The sequence below is a fragment of the Crinia signifera genome, chromosome 11 (genome assembly GCF_055691185.1).
Source record: "Crinia signifera chromosome 11, ASM5569118v1, whole genome shotgun sequence".
NCBI lineage: Eukaryota > Metazoa > Chordata > Amphibia > Anura > Myobatrachidae > Crinia > Crinia signifera.
Window position 1 is genome coordinate 52,628,322 of NC_139227.1, and position 22,799 is coordinate 52,651,120.

Below are 22,799 nucleotides of genomic sequence, written 5' to 3' on the forward strand. Positions count from 1 at the left end.
GTCATAGCGATATGGCTTACCCCACTTGGACTCTCCTCAGGATATATCATTTCAGATAACGCCAGTAATATCGTGAAAGCATTACAGCTAGTTGAATTCGACCACATCCCCTGTTTTGCTCACACGATCAACTTAGCGGTTCAGGCATTTTTAAGGAACGACAAGGGCGTGCAAGAGATGCTGTGGGTTGCACGAAAAACTGGGGGCATTTCTGGCATTCCACAACAGCGTGCAGGAGATTGCAGCAGCTGCAAGATGAATTTAATCTGCCCTTCCATCAGCTGAAGCAGGAGGTGCCAACAAGGTAGAGCTCCACCCTGTATATGCTTCAGCGGAAGAACAGCAGAAAGCCATTCACATCTATACAGCAAGCCATGACTTTGGGAGAGGAGGGGGGATGTACCTTATGGTGTGTACACACTATCGATTTGGCTTGCAATGCGATCCTGATGCGATCAGATCGCATCGGGATTGCATCGCACGGCAGCATGCGACCTGCGTACAATTTTGACTATATAGTGCAGATCTGCACTATATAGTCTATGCAGCCAAGACTTTTTGCCTGCCATACGAGAGCCAGGGGCGGATTTAGCTATGAGGGCGCCCCTAGGCACAACAATAATGTCCCCCCCCCCCCCCCGCCTAATTGTCTTATTTTTATTGATTAGTTATAAGCCCTCATTTGATAATAGCCAATATAATGGATTTATAAAAAAGCCACTAACTGTGACATGTTCTTTTATTATGAATACATATTTACTAAGTAGGACAGTTTACAGGGGCAGTATCTGCATTTCCAATCCATCTACACTCTATTTAAGATGGAATATAGTACAGTACAGTGGATATTTTGCAGTTATTGGTATATTTTGGGCTGACCGTACAATCACAGGCATCCAAGTGCCGCCCCCAAACATGTGCCGCCCCTAGGCACGTGCCTAATGGGAAATTCAGCTCTGACGGGAGCGTGCACCAGGATCGCAAGGGTTAAAACCCATGCGATCTGCATGCAATCCCGATATGATTTTGACTATATATTCAAAATCTCATGCACATTGTACAAGTGTGTACACACAATTAGCCCAGCACATTGGAAACTCATATCTGTACTGTACAAGGTGCTGAAACCCTTTGAAGTAGCCACCTGTGAAGTGAGTGCCGAGACTGCTAGTTTGAGCCAGGTGGTTCCCTTAATTAGGCTTTTGGAGCATCACCTTGCGAAATTGAAGGAGGAGATCAAACAAGGCCCATGAGCAAAATATGCTGGACTTGTAGATCAACTCCTTTTTTGTCTTTGGGCAGTGTTCAATGTAAAAAATGGCTGTGTGCAGCGAATCCTGTTTAGGATTCGCTGCACACTCGCTGTGTTCCGGAGGGCTGGCTGACACTCGCTCTCCCAGTATTCAACGTCGCAGGGGCGAGTGGCCCCTCACGGCGAATCTTAACCCCTGCAGCGGACACTCGTCCGCGGCAGGGAGCTGTGGGACGTGGCAGGCAGGGAGATTGAAGTCTCCCTGCCTGCCCCAGAACGTATGTGGAGGGGAGGAGGGCTCCTCTGGACCCAGGCAGCACAAGCTGCCCCCCCCCCCCCCCCAGAGCCAGCAGGGGACCGGGTATATTCACTGCTCCCGATCATGCATATGTACTGATCGGGTGCAGTGAATATATGAATATATAATGAGCGGCTCGGCTCCCGGCCCCCTGCTGGCTGTTATGTGTGAAAAAAAAAGTATATATATATTTTTAAATTAAATATATATTCATGTGCTATAAGCACATGAACAAAAATAGCATGCCCCTTCACAGAATAAAATTCCTGATTTTTTGACACCAAAATTAAAACAAAAAACTTTTATTTTAAAAGTTCACATTCCACTTCTCAATGAAAAGATGGAGAATTGCTACACAGAGAGACACAGCGAAAATCACTTAGAAAGACGGCGAAAAGTGCACGTTGAATAGGGTTGTTCGCTTTTTGAGACCAAAATTCTCCGTCCAACGTGAAAAAAGCAGAAATTCGCCATAAAAAACTGCGAATTTTCCTCATTGAATACTGCCCTTTGAAAGGATACATGGGCTGCCAATATGTTGAGAGCGGAACACTACATTAACTGGGCCTATGCTGTGTCTTTCTTTCCAACTGACACAGATCTTACGACATGCAAAGAGCTCTTGGTGAGCAAGTTGGCAGCTGAAGTGACGTCTCCTCTTTCAATTTCGAACTAACCTGCCCGTAAAAAAATGCATTTCCCAAAAACATCTAGGACATTTCAGGACAGCGTCATTGTAGGCATGTCAGAGAGTCCATTCACATACTGGAAAGAAAAAAAGACAACAGAGAGGCCCTTGTACAGGCTGGCTTTGTATTACTTAAGCTGCCCACCCTCCAATGTGTACTCGGAGAGAGTGTTCAGCACTGATCGTGAGTGATCGTGAGCGAGTGATCGTCGTCGGAGGCTACTTCCTCAATATGTTGAAAAAATTATGTTCATAAAAACGAACTCCATATTTCACGAGGAAGACCATTCCCACCAATTCCATTGCAAAACACAGACATCGCTCATGGAGGATTCCAGCATTGATGAACTGATATTGTGTGATGATGAGGACTCCAAGGATGTACACACTGATGAGAGTGAAGATTAAAATGGCGAATGATTACATCAGTCAGTCTGTACCTTATTGTGGGGGCCCAAACGAACCAGTTGTTTTTTGACCATTTTTGAAAAAAATCCAAAGCTTTTCCCCGCCGTTGACCTGGGAAATATGTCAGTGAGTAATAAGTACACCTGTGCACCTGCTGGGTGACCTGTGCAATATGACAGTGATTAATGAGTACACCTGTGCAACTGCAGGGTGACCTGGGAAATGTGACAGTAATTAATGAGTACACCTGTTCACCTACTAGGTGACCTGGGAAATGTGTCAGTGAGTAATGAGCACACCTGTGCACCTGCTGGGTGCAGGACCGGATTAAAGCAGGGGCAAAGGGGGTCAGTACCCCTGGGCCCCCCTCTAGCTAGGGGCCCCCTGTGGTTGACATGTATTTTTTTTTACCTAAAGGTTTTGTCCATGGGAGTGGGGTAGTGCTGCAGCTTCACCTATCTGCCAATGTAACAATGATTAATGGTGCTGAGCATGGGGTGCCAAGGCACACTGACTGCAGTTACCCATTGACCACGTTTATACTGCCCTTACTCTGTGTTCTCACCATGTAATATTATCCCATGCAGTTTGTGGCCAATAATGACAAGTGCAAGAGGGCCCCCTGTCTAAAGTGCCCCGGCCCCCCGAAGGCTTAATCTGGCACTGGCTGGGTGACCTGGGAAACGTGTCAGTGAGTACTGAGTACACCTGTGCTCCTGCTGGGTGACCTGGGAAACATGTCAGTGAGTAATGAGCACACCTGTGCACCTGCTGGGTGACCTGGAAAAACTGCTTGGGGTCCTTGAAGGCCGATTTTGGGACCATCTGACTCAGATCCCTACAGCTGTTCATTTCCCCTAATTTCAACACATCAACTGCAATAACTGAGCACTCCCTTGCTGCCTAAACTATCACACCCCTGACAGGTGCCATTGTACCAGGATAGTCAGTTATTCATTTCACCGGTCAGTGGTTCTAATGCATTTTTGTCTGTGACAGTCTGCAATCATGCCTCCTACGCCACAAAACCTAGAACGGGTCCTGCATATGTGCAAAGTACTGACAATCTGTACTCTGCAGCAAAGGGCACAGATGCAGCTGAATGACCCCTATGGGCCTAATTCATATTTAAATACAAATGCAATTGCAATTCTCTTGGCTATAAAGATGCTAATATCAGCAAGTGCCGTCCAGTCACATTTGAAGCCTATAAACAAAAGAGCAGAACATCAGAGCTAATGGTTGGGATGTGGTCACGCTGACTGGATACAGCAGTAGCGACTCAGACATCATGGTTTTGCATGTACAAGCTTGCAACCATCGGCACATATATGCCCTCAAAATGACCATGACACACCTGTGTTGGAGGGTCAGCTGCTAAGGGGGACATTTTTCCCCTTGTGCAGCCTCTGGCGCACCCTGTGGGAGACTTCCTCCTGAATGCTCATGCCCCGCCCCCTCTCACATCCCATCCTCCCACCATCCTCTGGGTGCAGTAACTGCATGGCGGGCCTGTGCGGCATCTAGCACCCCCTGTACAGTTCCTGCTGATCACCAAGCCCTGCCCACAGCAGCCAACACCTTGTGTATCTGTCATTAGGATGTTCTCTGTATTGTATGGGGGGATGCTAGTATGGTCTCTGTATTGTATTGCTTCCATTAGGATGCTTTTTATATTGTATGGTGGATACTAGAATGGCCTATGTATTGTATGTGGACACTAGGATTGCCACTGTATTGCATGGTGGATACCAGCATGGTCTCTATTGTACGGTGTACACTAGGATGTCCTCTGTATTGTATGGTGGATACTACGAGGGTCTTTGTATTGTATAGTGGATACAAAGATGGTCTCTGTATTGAATAGCTAGCATTAGGATGCTTTTTATATTGTATGGTGGATAATAGAATGGCCTATGTATTGTATGTGGACACTAGGATTGCCTCTGTATTGCATGGTGGATACCAGCATGGTCTCTATTGTACGGCGGGTGTATACTAGGATGTCCTCTGTATTGTATGGTGGATACTACGAGGGTCTTTGTATTGTATAGTGCAGGGGCGTCCAAACTTTTTGCGACAAGGGCCAGATTTGGTGAAGTGTAAATGTGTGGGGGACGACCATTCAGCCTGACATTCTTTGAATCATTAATCACATCAGAATGGTCCCCCACTCTGCAACCATTCACTCTACGTCCCCCAGCCTGCCCCTTCACTGTATTTCCCCCAGCCTGGCCCCATTCACTGTATGTCCCCCAGCCTGCCACTCCTTCACTGTATGTCCCCCACTCTGCACCCCTTCTCTTAATGTCCGTCAGTGCCTCCATTCATTGTATGTCCCCAAGCCTGACCCTGCTTCACTGTATGACTCCCATTCACTGTATGACCCCCATTCACTATGTACCCCACTCTGCCCCCATTCACTGTATGTCCCCCAGTCTGCCCCCTCCCTTCTCTGTATGTTTCCCAGCCCCTTGTGTGAGCCAGTGGAAGGAGAGGCAAAGCAGGCACTGCTAGGACAGGAGATGCTTGGGCTCCCGCTGCCACCCTCCTCCGCTCTGCATGTTACGGGAGCAAGCTTCCCCCTTGCTGCCCCTTCCCCAAACACTGCTGTCACTGTGATTGTGGAGTAGGGTGATATACGATTGCAGCAGCAGGGGTAGGACGCCAAACACATCTGACTGTGACACCTTCTCACTGCAGCAGACAGCAAGGTAGAGGTGCACTCGCCAGGGCCCCACCTTTAGTGTCCTGTGCTGTGCTTCCCACATCTGATGCTCTGCCCGATTCCAGCTGGAGGCTGCGGGCCGCTTGAAATGACAGCACGGGCCGCAATTGGCTCCTGGGCCTGACTTTGGACATGCCTGGTATAGTGGATACAACGATGGTCTCTGTATTGAATAGCTACCATTAGGAAGCTTTCTGTATTGTATGGTGGATGCTAGGATGGTCTCTGTATTGTATAGCTGCCATTAGTATGCTCTCTGTATTGTATGATGAATACTAGGATGGCCTCTGTATTGTATGTGGACACTAGCATGGTCTCTGAATTGTATGATGGATACTAGGATGTCCTCTGTATTGTATGGTGGATACTATGAGGGTTTTTGTATTGTGTGGTGGATACTAGGATGGTCTCTATATTGAATAGCTGACATTAGGATGTTCTGGGTTGTATGGTGAATACAAGGACTCTGTATTATATAGCTGCCATTAGGATGCTCTATGTATTGTATGGTGAATACTAGGGTGGTCTCTGTATTGTATGTGGACACTAGGATGGCCTCTATATTAAACAGCTGACATAAGGTTGCTCTCTGTATTATATGGTGAATACCAGGATGGTCTCTGCATTGTATAGCTGCCATTAGGATGCTCTGTAATTTTTATGGCCATCACTAGGAGGTTCTGTGCATTGTCCTGTATGCTCTCTCTCTGTATTGTACATATGTCACTAGAATGCTCTCTTTACTGTATTCCATGAGCATTCTTATGTGATTTCATTATGTTTTATACTGCAATGGGATGACGTGTCTGAACCCCCCATACTGCCTGTTAGTTCTGTACGCATGAGGCCTCCTGCCTTGTTACCAGACTCGCTTTATGTTACAGACCCTGCTAATAAGTCTATTCCTCGCTTGCTATAGTGTAACCAATCATGTACCAGTTGTGGATCAGATGTCCTCAGAGCAAAGATCATTGTGTAGTCTGTGACAAAGCGATAGATGGATATCTCCATCTCTGTGGTACAAAGTGCTCAGTGACTGCACAAACATGGACGTAGACCCCGAGCCCACATTGCCTCAGGAGTATATGTACAGCAGCAGCTATTGGCGGCTGCCTGTCCACTGTAACTGCTCAACATGGAGGCAATTATGCACTATCCGACACAACAGAGACGGTGGGCAGCTCCACATATATCAGTGACTGACAGGGCCATGTTTTCAGGAAAGTAGCAATTGCACAGACTGAAATGGCTATTTATACAGTATCAATAACCCCAGGGCCAGCTCTACCATAAGGCAGCTGCCTAGTGGCTCCAGAATTTGGAGATGCCCTAAGTCTATCACAAAATTAAGGATGATGCTGACAGGGTCCTCTCTGTTGAACTTAAGGCCTGATCAGGGCAAATTTGTTCTCAAAATGGGCAAAACCATGCTGCACTGCAGGTGGGGCAGATGTAACAGGTGCAGAGAGAGAATTACATTTGGGTGAGCTATTTTGTTTCTGTGGGATGGTAAATATTGGCTTCTTTATTGCGTCTGCACATGTGCAGCGTCATTTCTGTGCATGTGTACGCTCATGGCAAACAAACTTTGCTGAGCGGAGGGCATGGGGTGGTCTATTAGCATATGGGAACGCCCATCGTTTCATGGGCGTTCTCATACTAATGCTGCCCGCCCACTTTCCTCCAAGCGTCCACACCATACTTGCCTACCTACAGTAACTCTCTCCATGAGGGAGAGAATATTCTGTTCCTGGACTTCCCTGGGCATGTATGATTGCCAGCACCTGTGATGAAACGCCTTTCTTATCAATTACCTAGCTCCCCACAGGTGATGGCAATCCTACATTACCAGGGAAGTCCAGAACAGAGCATTTTCTCCCACATGGAGAGGGTCAGTTCGGCAACCCTGATATTTATATGTGGACCATACTTGCCCACCTGACCCTCTCCATGAGGGAGAAAATGCTGTTCCTGGTAATGGCTGATTGTCATCACCTGTGGGGAGCTAGTTAATTAATATAAAAGGTGTCACCACAGTTGATGGCAATCATACATTACCAGGGAAGTCCAGGAACAGAGCATTTTCTCCCTGAAGCAGAGGGTCAGGTAGGTAACCATGTTTTATATGCGTGCGCCTTCACCATAAACCGATGGTCGCCGACCATCAAAAGATGTGGGCGGATTCCACAAGGCTGTGAATGGATGTTACTTTGTAACACCCATTCGCAGTTCCTCTGAGCGAATCGCACTTGCGAATGGTGTTCCGGCGTACCACCATTCGCAAGGCAGGGTTTGGTAGACTTGCAAGGCTGCAAATTTGCAGCCTTGCAAATCAACCAGAATAACCCCCCCTTATGCCCTATAATGTCCAATGTGGGCAATTTAAGCATTTAGAGGTAACACATGAGGGGCCTTAGTGCAGATAAGATAAAACAATATAACAGTAATCGGTCTGAACATTGCACACGTGCTGCCTCCTAGGGAAATATAAAATCACATTTACCCTGATACAACGCAACACAGCCCTGACAGGTCCCCAGCTGCCAATCACATGTTGTGTTACAGGCGTGTCCTGAGAATAAATTACCATCCCACAGCATTTCTTACTCACACACGTTGATCTGTCTGCCAGTACTGCACAGGCCTGTGATATAGGGACTCTGATGGAGGGAATTCTACTGTGCAGCCTCATCCTGGGGGCGCTGGCTGCAGGTGAGACACCCCACATTACTTATATGTCACTGCGGGGGGGGGGGGTGTATGTGACTATAGGGTGGGAGGAGGATGGGTCAGGCACTATGGCTGTGTGTGTGACTGTAGGGAGGGAGAAGGATGGGCCAGGCACTATGGCTGTGTATGTGACTGGAGGGAGGAGGATGGACCAGGCACTGTGGCTGTGTGTGTGTCTGTAAAGAAGGAGGAGGCCGGGCCAGGCACTGTGGTTGTGTGTGTGACCGTGGGGCGGGAGGAGGATGGGTCAGGCACTATGGCTGTGTGTGTGACTGTAGGGAGGGAGAAGGATGGGCCAGGCACTATGGCTGTGTATGTGACTGGAGGGAGGAGGATGGACCAGGCACTGTGGCTGTGTGTGTGTCTGTAAAGAAGGAGGAGGACGGGCCAGGCACTGTGGTTGTGTGTGTGACCGTGGGGCGGGAGGAGGACGAGCCAGGCACTATGGCTGTGTGTATGTGACTGTAGAGAGGAAGGAGGATGGGCCAGGCACTGTGTGTGTGTGTGTGTATCGAAGGAGGAGGATGGGCCAGGCACTATGGCTGTGTATGTGACTGTTGAGGGGGAGGAGGATGGGCCAGGCACTATGGCTGTGTATGTGACTGTAGAGGGGGAGGAGGATGGGCCAGGCACTATGGCTGTGTATGTGACTGTAGGGAGGGAGGAGGACTGGACGGGCACTATGGCTGTTTGTATGTGACTGTAGAGAGGAAGGAGGATGGGCCAGGCACTGTGGCTGTGTGTGTGTGTGTCTGTATCGAAGGAGGAGGATGGGCCAGGCACTATGGCTGTGTATGTGACTGTAGGGAGGGAAGAGGATGGGCCAGGCACTATGGCTGTGTATGTGACTGTTGAGGGGGAGGAGGATGGGCCAGGCACTATGGCTGTGTATGTGACTGTAGAGGGGGAGGAGGATGGGCCAGGCACTATGGCTGTGTATGTGACTGTAGGGAGGGAGGAGGACTGGACGGGCACTATGGCTGTTTGTATGTGACTGTAGAGAGGAAGGAGGATGGGCCAGGCACTGTGGCTGTGTGTGTGTGTGTATCGAAGGAGGAGGATGGGCCTGGCACTATGGCTGTGTATGTGACTGTAGTGAGGGAAGAGGATGGACCAGTCACTATGGCTGTGTATGTGACTGTAGGAAGGGAGGAGGACTGGACGGGCACTATGGCTGTGTGTTCCACTGTAGGGAGGGAGAAGGACGGGCCGCACACTATGGCTGTGTGTCATGAGTCATGACTTATTTGGAATGTAGAGACAGTTCACAGCACACATCAGTGAGCTGGCAGACCAGGAAGGGATTTTGTGCCAGGTCTCTGGGAGTTGGCTCACTGCTGCTGCTGCTGAATGAATCTGATCCCCATTAAGGATGGCCATCGACCATCAATGAATTGAGGTTGTGAATGTGGCACCTAGAAGTGTGGGTGTGCACTACTACTTCTGAGGGGAATATTTTAAAATTACTTATATCCACGTGTAGATGAGCTCCAAAGCAGTTAGTAAGAGATACTATACTTGGTAAAGTGCTGGGAAATGGTGCTGATGATTCAATGTAAATCTATCTATCTCTCATTCCTTTTCCCCAAAAAATGTAATGGAGTATTGTGGGCTAGGTGACACGAGGGAGATTGCTAGACTAATGAGGGAGAGAGGAAGATTGCTGCTATTTCAGGGAGTCTCCTGCAGAATGAATAGGGTAGGCAGCTATGGAACCAGATGGTTTCCCTCCATGGATGGCACAGCAAAACCAATGTTTTGCTGTTTTTTTTCTTCAAAGTTCATGGACAAGGAGCATAGCTCCACCCACCTGACACCCTCGAAGCCACGCCCCCATGTTTTGATTGGCCCACAGGCCAATCAGTCAAACAAAATGGATGACCATCAATGGGTAAAACTATTGATGGTCATCATTTGCATAGTTTAGCACTATCGATGGCCAGTTGCATAATTGCCATTGATGGAAACCATCAATGTAATGACAACAATGATCATCCCTAATCCGCATCACTGAATCACTGAGCCTTCACAGTGAACAACTGTCTCGACTCACTGGCAGACTCAGGGATTCAGAAAAGAGGGAAGATGATACTCGCACCAGTCTTTTTAATAACGAGACTTTCTTTTCTCCTCTAATACTGATATTTATATGGGATAGTGGGGCAGATGTATTAAGCCTGGTGAAGAGATAAACTGGAGATAAAGTGGAGATAAAGTGGAAGGAGATAACGCACCAGCCAATCAACTCCCAACTGTCATATTTTAAACACAGCTGATTGGCTGGTGCGTTATCTCCTTCCACTTTATCTCCAGTTTATCTCTTCGCCAGGCTTAATACATCTGCCCCCGTGTTCCCACAATTTGACAGTTGGAGGTGCTACCTACTACTTAGTTACAGACATATTACATAAACAAGAAAAAGAAGTATAATGTAGGTACACTGAAAGTCGATAAATGGTACATAAAATGTAACCTTTAATAGTTTTTTTCAATAAAATCGGTAAAGTATAAAAATATATTAGAAGGAAATAGAGAGCAGAAATAAGATTTAAAACAAAAATGACCACTGCTCGACTCCTGTCCTATATTTGCAGGGTTAAATTCTCCCTGTATGTTCTCTCTGGTGTCCTATATCGATACTTTGGGTGACATTCTATGCTATGCGCTAAATGCGCATGTTTAATTCGCACACCATATCGCCGCAAATCGCCTATTTGCAAATTGCATTTTTCAGCCTAAATGCGCATATTTAATGTGATGCGCATTGGAGGCTGAAAAGTGCGAATAGGGGCGATTTGCGGCGATGTGGTGCGCTGTTTTTAGTCCTGAAAATGTGCGATTTTCATGTGTGAAAATCGCACATTTGCAGGACAGCGCAAGGTGTAAAAAAAAGAACCGAGCGCGGGGTCCCCCGCCCGAGTGTAACCAGCCCCGGGCTCACTGAGCCGGTGCTGGTGACATAAAATCAGGGTCCCCGACAAATAGGGGTCCCCTTGATTTTATGAAACCAGCACCAGACTCAAGGTCCGGCGCTGGTTCCCAAAATACGGAGGACAAAGTGACTAGGGGTCCCCCGTATTTTAAGAACCAGCACCGGACACAACCAGCCAGCAGGGTAATGCCACAGCCGGGGGGAGACTTTTTTATACAAGTCCCCCCGGCCAAAGCATTAACCCCCTGGCTGGTCAGCATGGGCAGGGGTCCTGGGGAAGTGGGGACCCCCCCAATGAAGGGGTCCCCCCCCTCCAGGACTTACCAGCCCATGCTGATAGTCCGGGGCTGTCCTCCATGCCCCTGGGCTGTAGGCATGGAGCTGATGCTTTGTGTAAAAAAAAGAATGTAAACTATTGTTTTACACTGGCGAACTATCAGTCCCAGCAAGCCTACCCCGCATGCTGGGACTTGGGGAACCACAAGTCCCAGCATGCGGGGCATTAAAGTGCCCGCTGGCACTTGTAGTTCTGCAGTGTAAAAAATAGTGCACAAAATCACACTGACACCCTGTGAAATAAAACTTTAATACACACAAAACACACTGATACTTACCTACCTTGAGCCCGTAGGTCGGTCCCTGGATCCTGGATTCGTCCTCCGGGGCTCCAGGGAAGAAGAGTCCGGTTCCGGGGCCTTGGTCCTGGTTCCGGGGCTGGTCCTGGGGTTCCGGGGCTCCTGGCGTGAAGAATCCGGGGTCCGGGATCCGTGGTAGTCCAGAGGGGTACCTAAGGAGGAAAATCCTACTCACCTGCTCCCCAGCGGCGACCTCCGGTGACAGCGCTGCTCCCGAATGGTACCCGGCTTCAAGGAGTTGGTCCGGCGCTGAGATGTTTCCTCTTCGCCGTCTCGTCTTCGTCCAGGGGGTTAATGCTTTGGCCGGGGGGACTTGTATAAAAAGTCTCCCCCCGGCTGTGGCATTACCCTGCTGGTTGTGTCCGGTGCTGGTTCTTAAAATACGGGGGACCCCTAGTCACTTTGTCCCCCGTATTTTGGGAACCAGCGCCGGACCTTGAGTCTGGTGCTGGTTTCATAAAATCAAGGGGACCCCTATTTGTCGGGGACCCTGATTTTATGTCACCAGCACCGGCTCAGTGAGCCCGGGGCTGGTTACACTCGGGCGGGGGACCCCGCGCTCGTTTTTTTTTTTTTATTTAACCATTTATTTTACTTTTTAAAGCAGAACCCTGCACAGAACATTGCGATCTGTGCAGGGTTCTGCCTAATTCGCCTAACAGACCCAGGTCTGAAATAAGTGCGATAATTAGTCACTTAAATAATGCGATGTGCAAATGCGCATAGCATTAAATAAGCGACTTGTATACTTTTCTGTGCGCAAACATCTGGATGCGATAAAAATGCGAATTAATCTCGCATTTTTATTCACCAGACCTTTACGCACAAAATATGCGATTTCAGCCCCTGTGCGCATCCCATTAAATCGGCGATTTAATGGGAAAATGCGATAGCGCCATTTTGTGGTCTAATTACCGCAAAATCGCGCTAATCGCAGAGCATAGAATGTCACCCTTTGTCTCTGATTATTTTCTCAGAGACAGTGGTTACTTTTCTATATTTGTAGCAATAGAAAGTATCTTTTATTTTTGACTTATATCACTTAGGCTGAATAGCCTTCCATTAGGTTTTTTATATATATCACACTTTTTATATGTTAAAGTTCCATGTGTTTCTAGTATTTTGTATTACAGTGATTTATTATGCATGGATAATTTTTATAGGGTAGTAGAGCAACGTGTATTATCACATATAAATGTTGTGTTATCTACTAATTGGACCGTGTGTAGGGATAATATCAATCATCCAATCCCTGCTGTTTTTAGTGCAGCTTTTAATCATAAGCTGATTAAAAGCTGCACTAAATACAGCAGGGATTGGATGATGATTCAGCCTAGTGATATAAGTAAAAAATAAAAGATACTTTCTATTGCTACAAATATAGAAAAGTAACCACTGTCTCTGAGAAAATAATCAGAGACAAAGTATCCATATAGGACACCAGAGAGAACATACAGGGAGAATTTAACCCTGCAAATATAGGGCAGTCGAGCAGTGGTCATTTTTGTTTTAAATCTTATTTCTGCTCTTTATTTCCTTCTAATATATTTTAATACTTCACCGATTTTATTGAAAAAACTATTAAAGGTTAAATTTTATGTACCATTTATTGACTTTCAGTGCACCTACATTATACTTCTTTTTCTTGTTTATGTAATAAGACTCGGGGATTCGTCCAAGTACAGCAGCCCTGCCCTGACTCACTAGTGAGTCGTGACTGCTCCCTCCCACTGGGTGTGTATGTGACTGTAGGGAGGGAGGAGGACGGGCCGCGCACTATGGCTGTGTGTGTGACTGTAGGGAGGGAGAAGGATGGGTCGTGCACTATGGCTGTGTGTGTGACTGTAGGGAGGGAGGAGGACGGGCCGCGCACTATGGCTGTGTGTGTGTGACTGTAGGGAGGGAGGAGGACGGGCCGCCCACTATGGCTGTGTGTGTGTGTGACTGGAGGGAGAGAGGAGGACGGGTCGTGCACTATGGCTGTGTGTGTGACTGTAAGGAGGGAGGAGGATGGGTCGCGCACTATGGCTGTGTGTGTGACTGTAGGGAGGGAGGAGGACGGGCCAAGCACTATGGCTGTGTGTGTGACTGTAGGGAGGGAGGACAGGTCGCGCACTATGGCTGTCTGTGAGACTGTAGTGAGGGAGGAGGATGGGCCAGGCACTATGGCTGAGTGTGTGTGACTGTAGAGGGGGAGGATGATGGGCCAAGCACTATGGCTGTGTGTGTGTGACTGTAGGGATGGAGAAGGACAGGCCAGGCGCTATGGCTATGTGTATTTGACTGTGGGTATGGAGGAGGATGGGACACGCACTATGGCTGTGTGTGTGACTGGAGGGAGGGAGGAGGACGGGTAGTGCACTATGGCTGTGTGTGTGACTGTAGGGAGGGAGGACGGGTCGCGCACTATGGCTGTGTGTGTGTGTGACTGTAGGGAGGGAGGAGGATGGGCCAGGCACTATGGCTGAGTGTGTGTGACTGTAGAGGGGGAGGAGGATGTGCCAAGCACTATGGCTGTGTGTGTGTGACTGTAGGGATGGAGAAGGACAGGCCAGGCGCTATGGCTATGTGTATGTGACGTTGGGTATGGAGGAGGATGGGACACGCGCTATGGCTGTGTGTGTGTGACTGTAGGGATGGAGGAAGATGGGCCAGGTACTATGGCTGTGTGTGTGTGACCACAGGAGGACATGCAGGGCACTATGGCTGTGTGTTCCACTGTAGGGAGGGAGGACAGACTGCACACTATGGCTGTGTGTTCCAATGTAGGGCGGGAGGCGGATGGGCCGGGCACTATGGCTGTGTGTGTGATTGTAGGGAAGGGAGGAGGATTGGCCGGGCACTATGGCTGTGTATGTGTGTGTGACTGGAGGGAAGGAGGAGGACAGGCCAGGCACTATGGCTGTGTATGTGACTGTAGGGAGGGAGGAGGACAGACCACGTGTGTGTGACTGTAGGGTGGGAGGAGGACAGGCCGGGCACTATGGCTGTGTGTGTGTGACAGGAAGGAGGAGAACGGGCCGGGCACTATGGCTATGTGTGACTGTAGAGAGGAAGGAGGATGGGCCAGGCACTATGGCTGTGTGTGTGTGACAGGATGGAGGAGGATGGGCCGGGCACTATGGCTGACTGTGTGTGTGTGATGGTGGGATGAGGACGGGCCGGGCACTATGGCTTTGTTATGACTCTGGATGGTACTTTATCTCTCTCCTATGTGATTTTAGGGCAAGAGGAGGACAGGCCACTGGTGGACACCCAGTATGGGAAGCTCAGAGGGAAGACAGTGGTATTGAAGAAGACAGACAGAATGGTCCACGCTTTCTATGGTGTCCCATTTGCAAAGCCACCAGTTGGTCCATTAAGACTTGCCAGCCCGGAACCCCCTGAGTCCTGGGGGTCAATCCGAGAGGCCACAGAACAACCCCCCATGTGAGTACATACCGTAGATGCCAGTTTAGCCCCTGATTTTCCTTTGTCGATTTGTTCTATAGATAATCTCTCATCATGTAACGTACATCCGTATTTCCAGGTGTATTCAGAATCCACAATTGATGGAACGGCTACCAGATCTGCTTAAGGCCAGAATGACAGTACCCCCAGTGTCCGAGGACTGTCTGTACCTGAATATCTTCTCTCCAGCCAGCCGAGAGCAGAGCGCCAGATTACCTGTAAGTACTAGAGAAACAGCAGCGGCCAAACACAGTCCAGCTGCAACAACCAGGTAACAATGGGGCTCATTCACATGTAATACATTTAAATCAACCCTCCCTCACCTTCTGCAAGATCCTGCATCAAGGACAAGATTGATAAGATCCAAGAGGACATGGTATGCTCCTCAGTAACCCTTCCCTACCTGATCCCACTGGCACCTTCTCTTCATTTGATCTGAGGGTAGGAAGGTAGAGAGCCAGCGACGGCTGGGGCAGGAGGGTGAGGTATATGCTGGATCAGTATACTACAGTACATGAAACAGCGCAGTGGAAAAAAATACTGAATGGGAACGGTATCTTTTACAAAGAACTTATAATGAAAATGAACTATGGAATTCCATAAATATAAATGAACATAAATATAAAAGAGTAGTACAAATGCACTTCTAAAACAATGGCAATTAAAAAAATTGTTTTATTAGGCATACTACCATATGGGCATGATGGTTTGGACTGTTTTGTCTCCAATTAAGCAGCAGGTGTACACCAGATGCCATCTGTCCCCCCCCCCCGTCCCCCCCCTGCAGTGAACATGGTTTTGTCCATTTGAGAAGGAATTTGCCTTTGCGAGTGAACCAGGATAAGGGCCTAAGTCCCAAGAACAGAGTTTAGTTGTATGAATTAATTGATTCCTCTGGAGTGTGTGTCGGTAGACCTGGATGACTGGCTCCAGTCACATGAGTGCCGGTAGCCAATAGAAATAGATCACATGAGCGCCGATAACCAATGGAGATGCAAGTTGATTAATACTAGGATTTAATAGATCTATGTGGCTCTTAAGGGAGATTCGGAGTGTGAAATGGAAAGACGATGTCAAACCAATGTCATTCCATTTCACACTCCGAATCCCCACTCTGTTGAATGCACTTTTCATTCTGCTCCTGAGGAAGCTGGGAGGTTGTTCCCAGGGAAATGCATTGAGCTGAGCTATATTATCCTCCAAAAACTACCATTGAGGACCATGGACATTACATCATCCCTAACTAAGAAGTCTCCCTAAAAATGTCATCCAGAAGCCAATCCAAAGTTAGCAAAAGACTTGCACAAGTCATCCAGGTCTACCAACACCCACTCCAGAGGAATCCAATTAATTCATACAACTGAACTCTGTTCTTGGGACTTACTGGCCATCTGGTCTCCATCTGCTGCTTAACTGGAGACAACACAGTCCAAACCATCATGCCCATATGGTGGTATGCCTGATAGAATAATTTTTAAAATTGCTATTGTTTTATAAATGCATTTGTACTACTCTTTTATATTTATGTTCATTTATATTTATGGAATTCCATAGTTCATTTTATTACATTTTCATTATTAAATTCTTTGTAAAAGATACAGTTCCTATTCAGTATTTTTTCCCACAGCCCACGCTGGTATGTCCCTGTTTTGTTTCTTTTCTGCTAATTAGGGCTTGACAACCCCAGTACCAGCCGCAGTTAGTAGCACACCAATCAAATTCCTTTATTATTGTATACTACACTACATGTTGGTCACTCGTTTGTAACCCATCTGAGTTTCAACTAAATTTTTGTAGTCCACCATTGTGTAGCACTTCTCTTTTTGCTCTTAGGAGTTAGGTCATACTTGTAAAATCATCCATTAGTGCTATGAAATACCTGAATCCACTAAATGCTTCATGTTCCTTAGGGGGGTATCAGCAATAATGGTGCCTCAGTTCTAGTTGCTGATTTCAGGATAGGGCATTGGGTTTGCCTAATTCTGTTGGTGTCCTTCACAGTTCTGGGCTCACAACCCTATTGGCAGATGTCGACAAGTTAGTAGGTGTGTAGCAGTTGTAAGCACGGAGGTCAGTCCACCTGTTGATTCCAAACCAAGGTAGGTATTATTGGAGATAAACAGCAGTCAATATGATAAGGTTTCGATCTCTCCTGGGCTAAGTACTGAGTTGCCGTACAGCATTTTGACTCTACAATAACTCAGTCAAAAACTTGGGGATATGCAAACCCTTTTACTGAGCTAATTAAACAACATGCACCTGCTGTATGATCAGCCTTAACTTTTTGTCTGGTGACTCAAATTTGTGATGTTATTGAGGCTGATGAGTTATACCAAATGACACTCTGGTAAGAGACAGCTTGTAGCCATTCCATTCAACTACATATCCACATCCTTGGGGAGCTGCCAATGGTGGTGGCTTCCTGGGAACATGTAACCATGTACAGAGTGGTGGCCTTGTCCTTATCTGACAGGCAGATGGGGGTTTGCAGAGTGGACAGGCTTAGCATGCATGTCACTAAGATAACGGTACATCTAATGTTTCCATCCAGGTGATGGTGTTTATACATGGAGGCGCCTTGGTGATGGGAGCGGCACTGATATGTGAGGGCTACGTGTTGAGCGCCTATGAAAATGTTGTTTTGGTTTCCATCCAGTATCAACTGGGGCTCTTGGGTTTCTTGAGGTAAGTCCTACCTTGTATGTTACATGCCATGTACATGGAGCAATTAACATACAACCCAACAAACTCCATGTTTAGAAATCAAATTAGTCAATAACAATTAGTCAAAAACATAAGAGATTTATTTGGCAACAAATTGCAGTGGGTGTGTGTATGAGGGGGCATCTTCTACCAGATCTTCTTATCTGGATGATGCTCCAGTATCTCATGGATTGACCATTACACATGTTACTCATGGGTGTATCTGACAGTGCTTCTCTCTCCTAGTTCTGGAGATGAGCAGATCCCAGGAAACTACGGATTCCTGGATCAGGTGCAGGCACTGCGGTGGGTGCAGGGGAACATCGCAGATTTCGGAGGTGACCCCAACTGTGTCACTGTTTTTGGGGAGTCTGCTGGAGGAATCAGTGTCTCTGCCCTGGTATGTTCCACACACACACACACACACACACACACACACACACACACACAATTCCTTTACTATTGTATACTACAGTACTACAGTTTCAACTAAATTCTTGTAAAACACCATTGTGTAGCACTTCTCTTTTTGCTCTTAGGAGTTACACACAGGTCATACTTGTAAAATCATCCATTAGTGCTATGAAATACCTGAATCCTCTAAATGCTTCATGTTCCTTAGGGGGTATCAGCAATAATGGTGCCTTAGTTCTAGTTGCTGATTTAATTATAGGGCATCGAGTTTGCCTAATTCTGTTGGTGTCCTTCACAGTTCTGGGCTCACAACCCTATTGGCAGATGTCAACAAGTTGGTAGGTGTGTAGCAGTTGTAAGCATGGAGGTTAGTCCACCCGTTGATTCCAAACCAGGGTAGGTTTTATTGGAGATAAACAGCATTCAATATGATAAGGTTTCGATCTCTCATGGGCTAAGTAGTGAGTTGCTGTACAGCATTGTGACCCTCCAATAACTCAGTCAAAGGCTTGGGCATATGCGAACCCTTTTAATTAGCCCAGTAATCAGTGTCTCTGCCCTGGTATGTTCTAACCACACACACACACACACACTCTAATTAGAAGTGGAAAATGTCAGTAAATGGAATTTAATATTATTACACAATCCGCAGTAGGAGAATAATCCATACATACATACAGATGGAGGCACACTTATGTTTGCTCCCTTTGCGCCGCAGAGTCCTGCCTTGGCGTGCTGATGGCCGAGAATGGGACGCGTGTGCGACGTTCCTGAGCCCCGTTTACAGCACTTTTCTCGGCCACCGACACAGGACCCTGCAGTGCGAAGGGAGCAAAGATAAGTGTGCCTCCATCTGTATATATATATATATATATATATATATATATATGTTCAAAAAAGAATAAAGGAGGAGCGCTCCATAGTGTAAAACAGTACGATTTATTGAGCAATAATAGCAAGATACCGAGGCATATGACAAGACTCGTACCAAGGATAAAACGGCAGTGGACTGGTTACCACGTGATATATATCAAATAGCCTGGCAAACTCCTACCGCCGTCCGGGGCTCTGAGGTGGACACACGAACTCCCGCTGCTGGCGCAGCGTGTCGGACCCACAAGCAGGAACAGACGCAGGATGGAGAGGCACAGGTGAGCAGCGGCAACAGCGTCACCAAGGCACGCCCTAACGCGTTTCGTCAGGAGACTTCGTCAGAATGATTCAGCATTTTGGATCCCAGGAGTTCACTTCCGGTCTGCTCTGCTATTACTGTGTATTGGGGATACTTACCCTCCCCCTGAAATTGCGTTTTAACTTTGGATACCATTGGATTGCGATGCTTTATTAATGTTGCTGACCCCTAGTGCGTGAACCATTTCCAAGTTTTATCTTTCGCATGAAAACTTCTGCTGTATGTTTCTTAATTAAACAATGAGAATTTTATAGTGTGAAATTGCTTTGTACTACTCTGCTTCCAATGCCCCTGATGAAGTCAAGCTGTTGACGAAACGCGTTGGGCCTGTATCATCTCTTGGAAGATTTCTGATTAAAAAATTATTTTATGATTCTGCTTCTAACTACTGTTTGTTCAACAATACTGTTGTATATGCAAATGAATTGGCGCACTCTGATACCCCACTTTCTCTATCTCTAAACCCTGGGTCCTGTCTAACAGGGGGCCCCTCAGAGGTGCTGCCTTCTCTTTGTGAGGCGCGGTTGGGTTTTTCGGTTTTATATATATATATATATATATATATATATATATATATATATATATATATATATATATACACACATACACAAGTTATTTGCAGAAGCAAAAGTAGATCGGCACTCCACTGGTTTAGGAAATTGTATTAAAAAAAGCATTGTATACGTTACATGAGACACCATAGACCTCAATGTTTCATGACCAAACTGGCCATTTCCTCAGGATGTGAGCTGCATAAAAAAAGTGCAAGCGCATAGTGAGGGTTCCGGTGGGGGGTTGCTGCGAATCACGGGAGGGGAGGGGTTGCCAAGAATCGGGAGGGGGGGTTGCGGGTGCAGGCGTTGCGGCGAATCGTGGGAGGGGGGGGGGTCGCGGGGGTGTGCCGTGAATCGCGGGAGGGGGGGTCACGGGGTGGGGTGCCGAGAATCGCGGGAGGGGGGGTTGCTCGGGGGGGTGTGTGCCGTGAATCACGGGAGTGGGGGTTGCGGGGGGTGGGGTGTGTGATGCGAATCACCACAAGAAAAAATCAACACAGAAAGGTCAACACATGTAAATGTTGACATAAGTGTGGCACTTCATTGGTATCCATGTCGACACATGAGAATGAATATGAAAACATTAAAAAAATGAAAAATCTTCAAAAACTCATGTCAACCTTTTTCATTGTCGACCATAACCATGTCAGTGTTTTACATGTGGCATTTAATCCTGGAGCTGCCGCGAATTGTGGGAGGGGGTGTCGCGGGGGGTGGTTGCCGCCAATCGCGGGAGGGCGGGGTTCACGGGGGTTCCGGTGGGGGGTTGCCGTGAATTGTGGGAGGGGGGGTCGCGGGGGGGGGGGTGGTGCCGGGGGGTGCCGCGAAACGCGGGAGCGGGGGTTGCGGGGGGGGGGGTGTAACGCGAATCGCCACAAGAAAAAATCAACACAGAAAGGTCAACACATGTAAATGTTGACATAAGTGTGGCACTTCATTGGTGTCCAAGTCGACACATGACAATGAATATGAAAACATAAAAAAAATGAAAAATAAATCTTCAAAAACTCATGTCAACCTTTTTCATTGTCGACCATAGCCATGTCAGTGTTTTGCATGTGTCATCTAATCCTGGGGCTGCTGCGAATTGCGGGGGGGGTGGGTGCCATGAATCGCGTGTGGGGGGGTGCCGTGAATCGCGGGGGGTGCCGCGAATCGCGCAAGGGGGGGTCTCGGGGGGTTCTTTTTTTGCCACGAATCGCGGGAGGAGGGGTTGCGGGGGGGGGGGGGGGGGGAGTTTTTGCCACGGGGGAGAGTTTTTGGTTTTTGCTGTGATCTGCGGGAGGTGGGGTCACATAGTTACATAGTAGGTAAGGCTGAAAAAAGACTTGCGTCCATCTAGTTCAACCTGATATATGGGGGGGTGTTTGCTGCAAATTCGTGGGAGGGGGGTTGCGGGGGGTCTTTTTGCTGCGAATCGCAGGAGGGGGGGGTCGCGGGGGAGGGGGTTTTTTTTGCCGCGAATTGCGGGAGGGGGGGTCGCAGGGGGGGTTTTGCCACAAATCGCGTGAGGGGGGTGCGGGGGGGTGTTTGCTGCAAATTCGTGGGAGGGGGGGTTGCGGGGGGGTCTTTTTGCTGCGAATCGCGGGAGGGGGGGTTGCGGGGGAGGGGGTGTTTTTGCCGTGAATCGCGCGGGGGGGGGGGGGGGTGTGTCGCAGGGGTTTTTTTGCCACAAATCGAGGGAGGGGGGCGCGGGGGGTGGTGCGGCGGGGGGCACTCACCTGGTGGCTGTGGAGTAGCAGTGCCTGGCAACATGGGGAGGCAGAGGGTGTCTGGCACTTAGGGGGAGGGGCCCTAAACTGCACTGTCTGGCACTGTCTGTGGGCTCACTGGGCAGGTTCTCTGTCATGTGAGTCAGTCATGTGAGTCAGAGGCTCCACCCAGCGTTATATACACACACTCACACACTTTGAGTGACAGATGTAGCCAAATATATAAGAGATATATATATATATATATATATATATATATATACACATACACAAGTTATTTGCAGAAGCAATAATAGGTCGGCACTCCACTGGTTTAGGAAATTGTATTAAAAAAAGCAGTGTATACGTTACATGAGACACCATAAACCTCAATGTTTCATGACCAAACTGGCCATTTCGTCAGGATGTGAGCTGCATGAAAAAAGTGCAAGCGCATAGTGGGGGTTCCGGTGGGGGGTTGCCTCGAAACGCGGCAGGGGGGGTTTCGGGGGGATGGGGGGGGGGGGGGTGTAACGCGAATCTCCACAAGAAAAAATCAACACAAAAAGGTCAACACATGTAAATGTTGACAAAAGTGTGGCACTTCATTGGTGTCCAGGTCGACACACGACATTGAATATGAAAACATAAAAAAAAAAAAAAAATATATATATATATATATGTGTGTGTGTGTGTGTGTGTATATATATATATGTATATATATATATATATATATATATATATATATATATATATATATATATATATATATATATATATATATATACTGTAGAAATAACTGAGTCACTCCAGGGGACTTTGAATAATAATGAAGAGGTATTTTATGTAATACAAGTACTCATATGCAAAAAGGTCGACGTTTCAATACATTAAGTATTTTCCTCAAGACAGCATATGGGTAATTATTACCCATATGCTGTCTTGAGGAAAATACTTAATGTATTGAAACGTCGACCTTTTTGCATATGAGTACTTGTATTACATAAAATACCTCTTCATTATTATTCTAAGTCCCCTGGAGTGACTCAGTTATTTCTACAGTATCCACTATTCACTGTAGGCACCCGGGGCAGTTGCTCATTAGTTGGAGTGCCGGCTCATTT

At 47.5% G+C, this 22,799-nt stretch overlaps 1 protein-coding gene across 1 annotated transcript in view; it reads left to right on the forward strand.

Moving 5' to 3' along the window:
• Positions 1–7,994: 7,994 nt before the first annotated feature.
• LOC146046331 (pyrethroid hydrolase Ces2e-like) overlaps positions 7,995–22,799 on the forward strand; it is a 111,143-nt gene continuing 96,338 nt past the window's right edge. The window contains 5 exon segments of the mRNA XM_083165590.1: positions 7,995–8,086; positions 14,896–15,100; positions 15,201–15,339; positions 17,673–17,806; positions 18,071–18,224. Of these exon segments, the coding sequence (XP_083021716.1) occupies positions 8,038–8,086; positions 14,896–15,100; positions 15,201–15,339; positions 17,673–17,806; positions 18,071–18,224 (681 nt within the window). The 5' untranslated portion in view covers positions 7,995–8,037.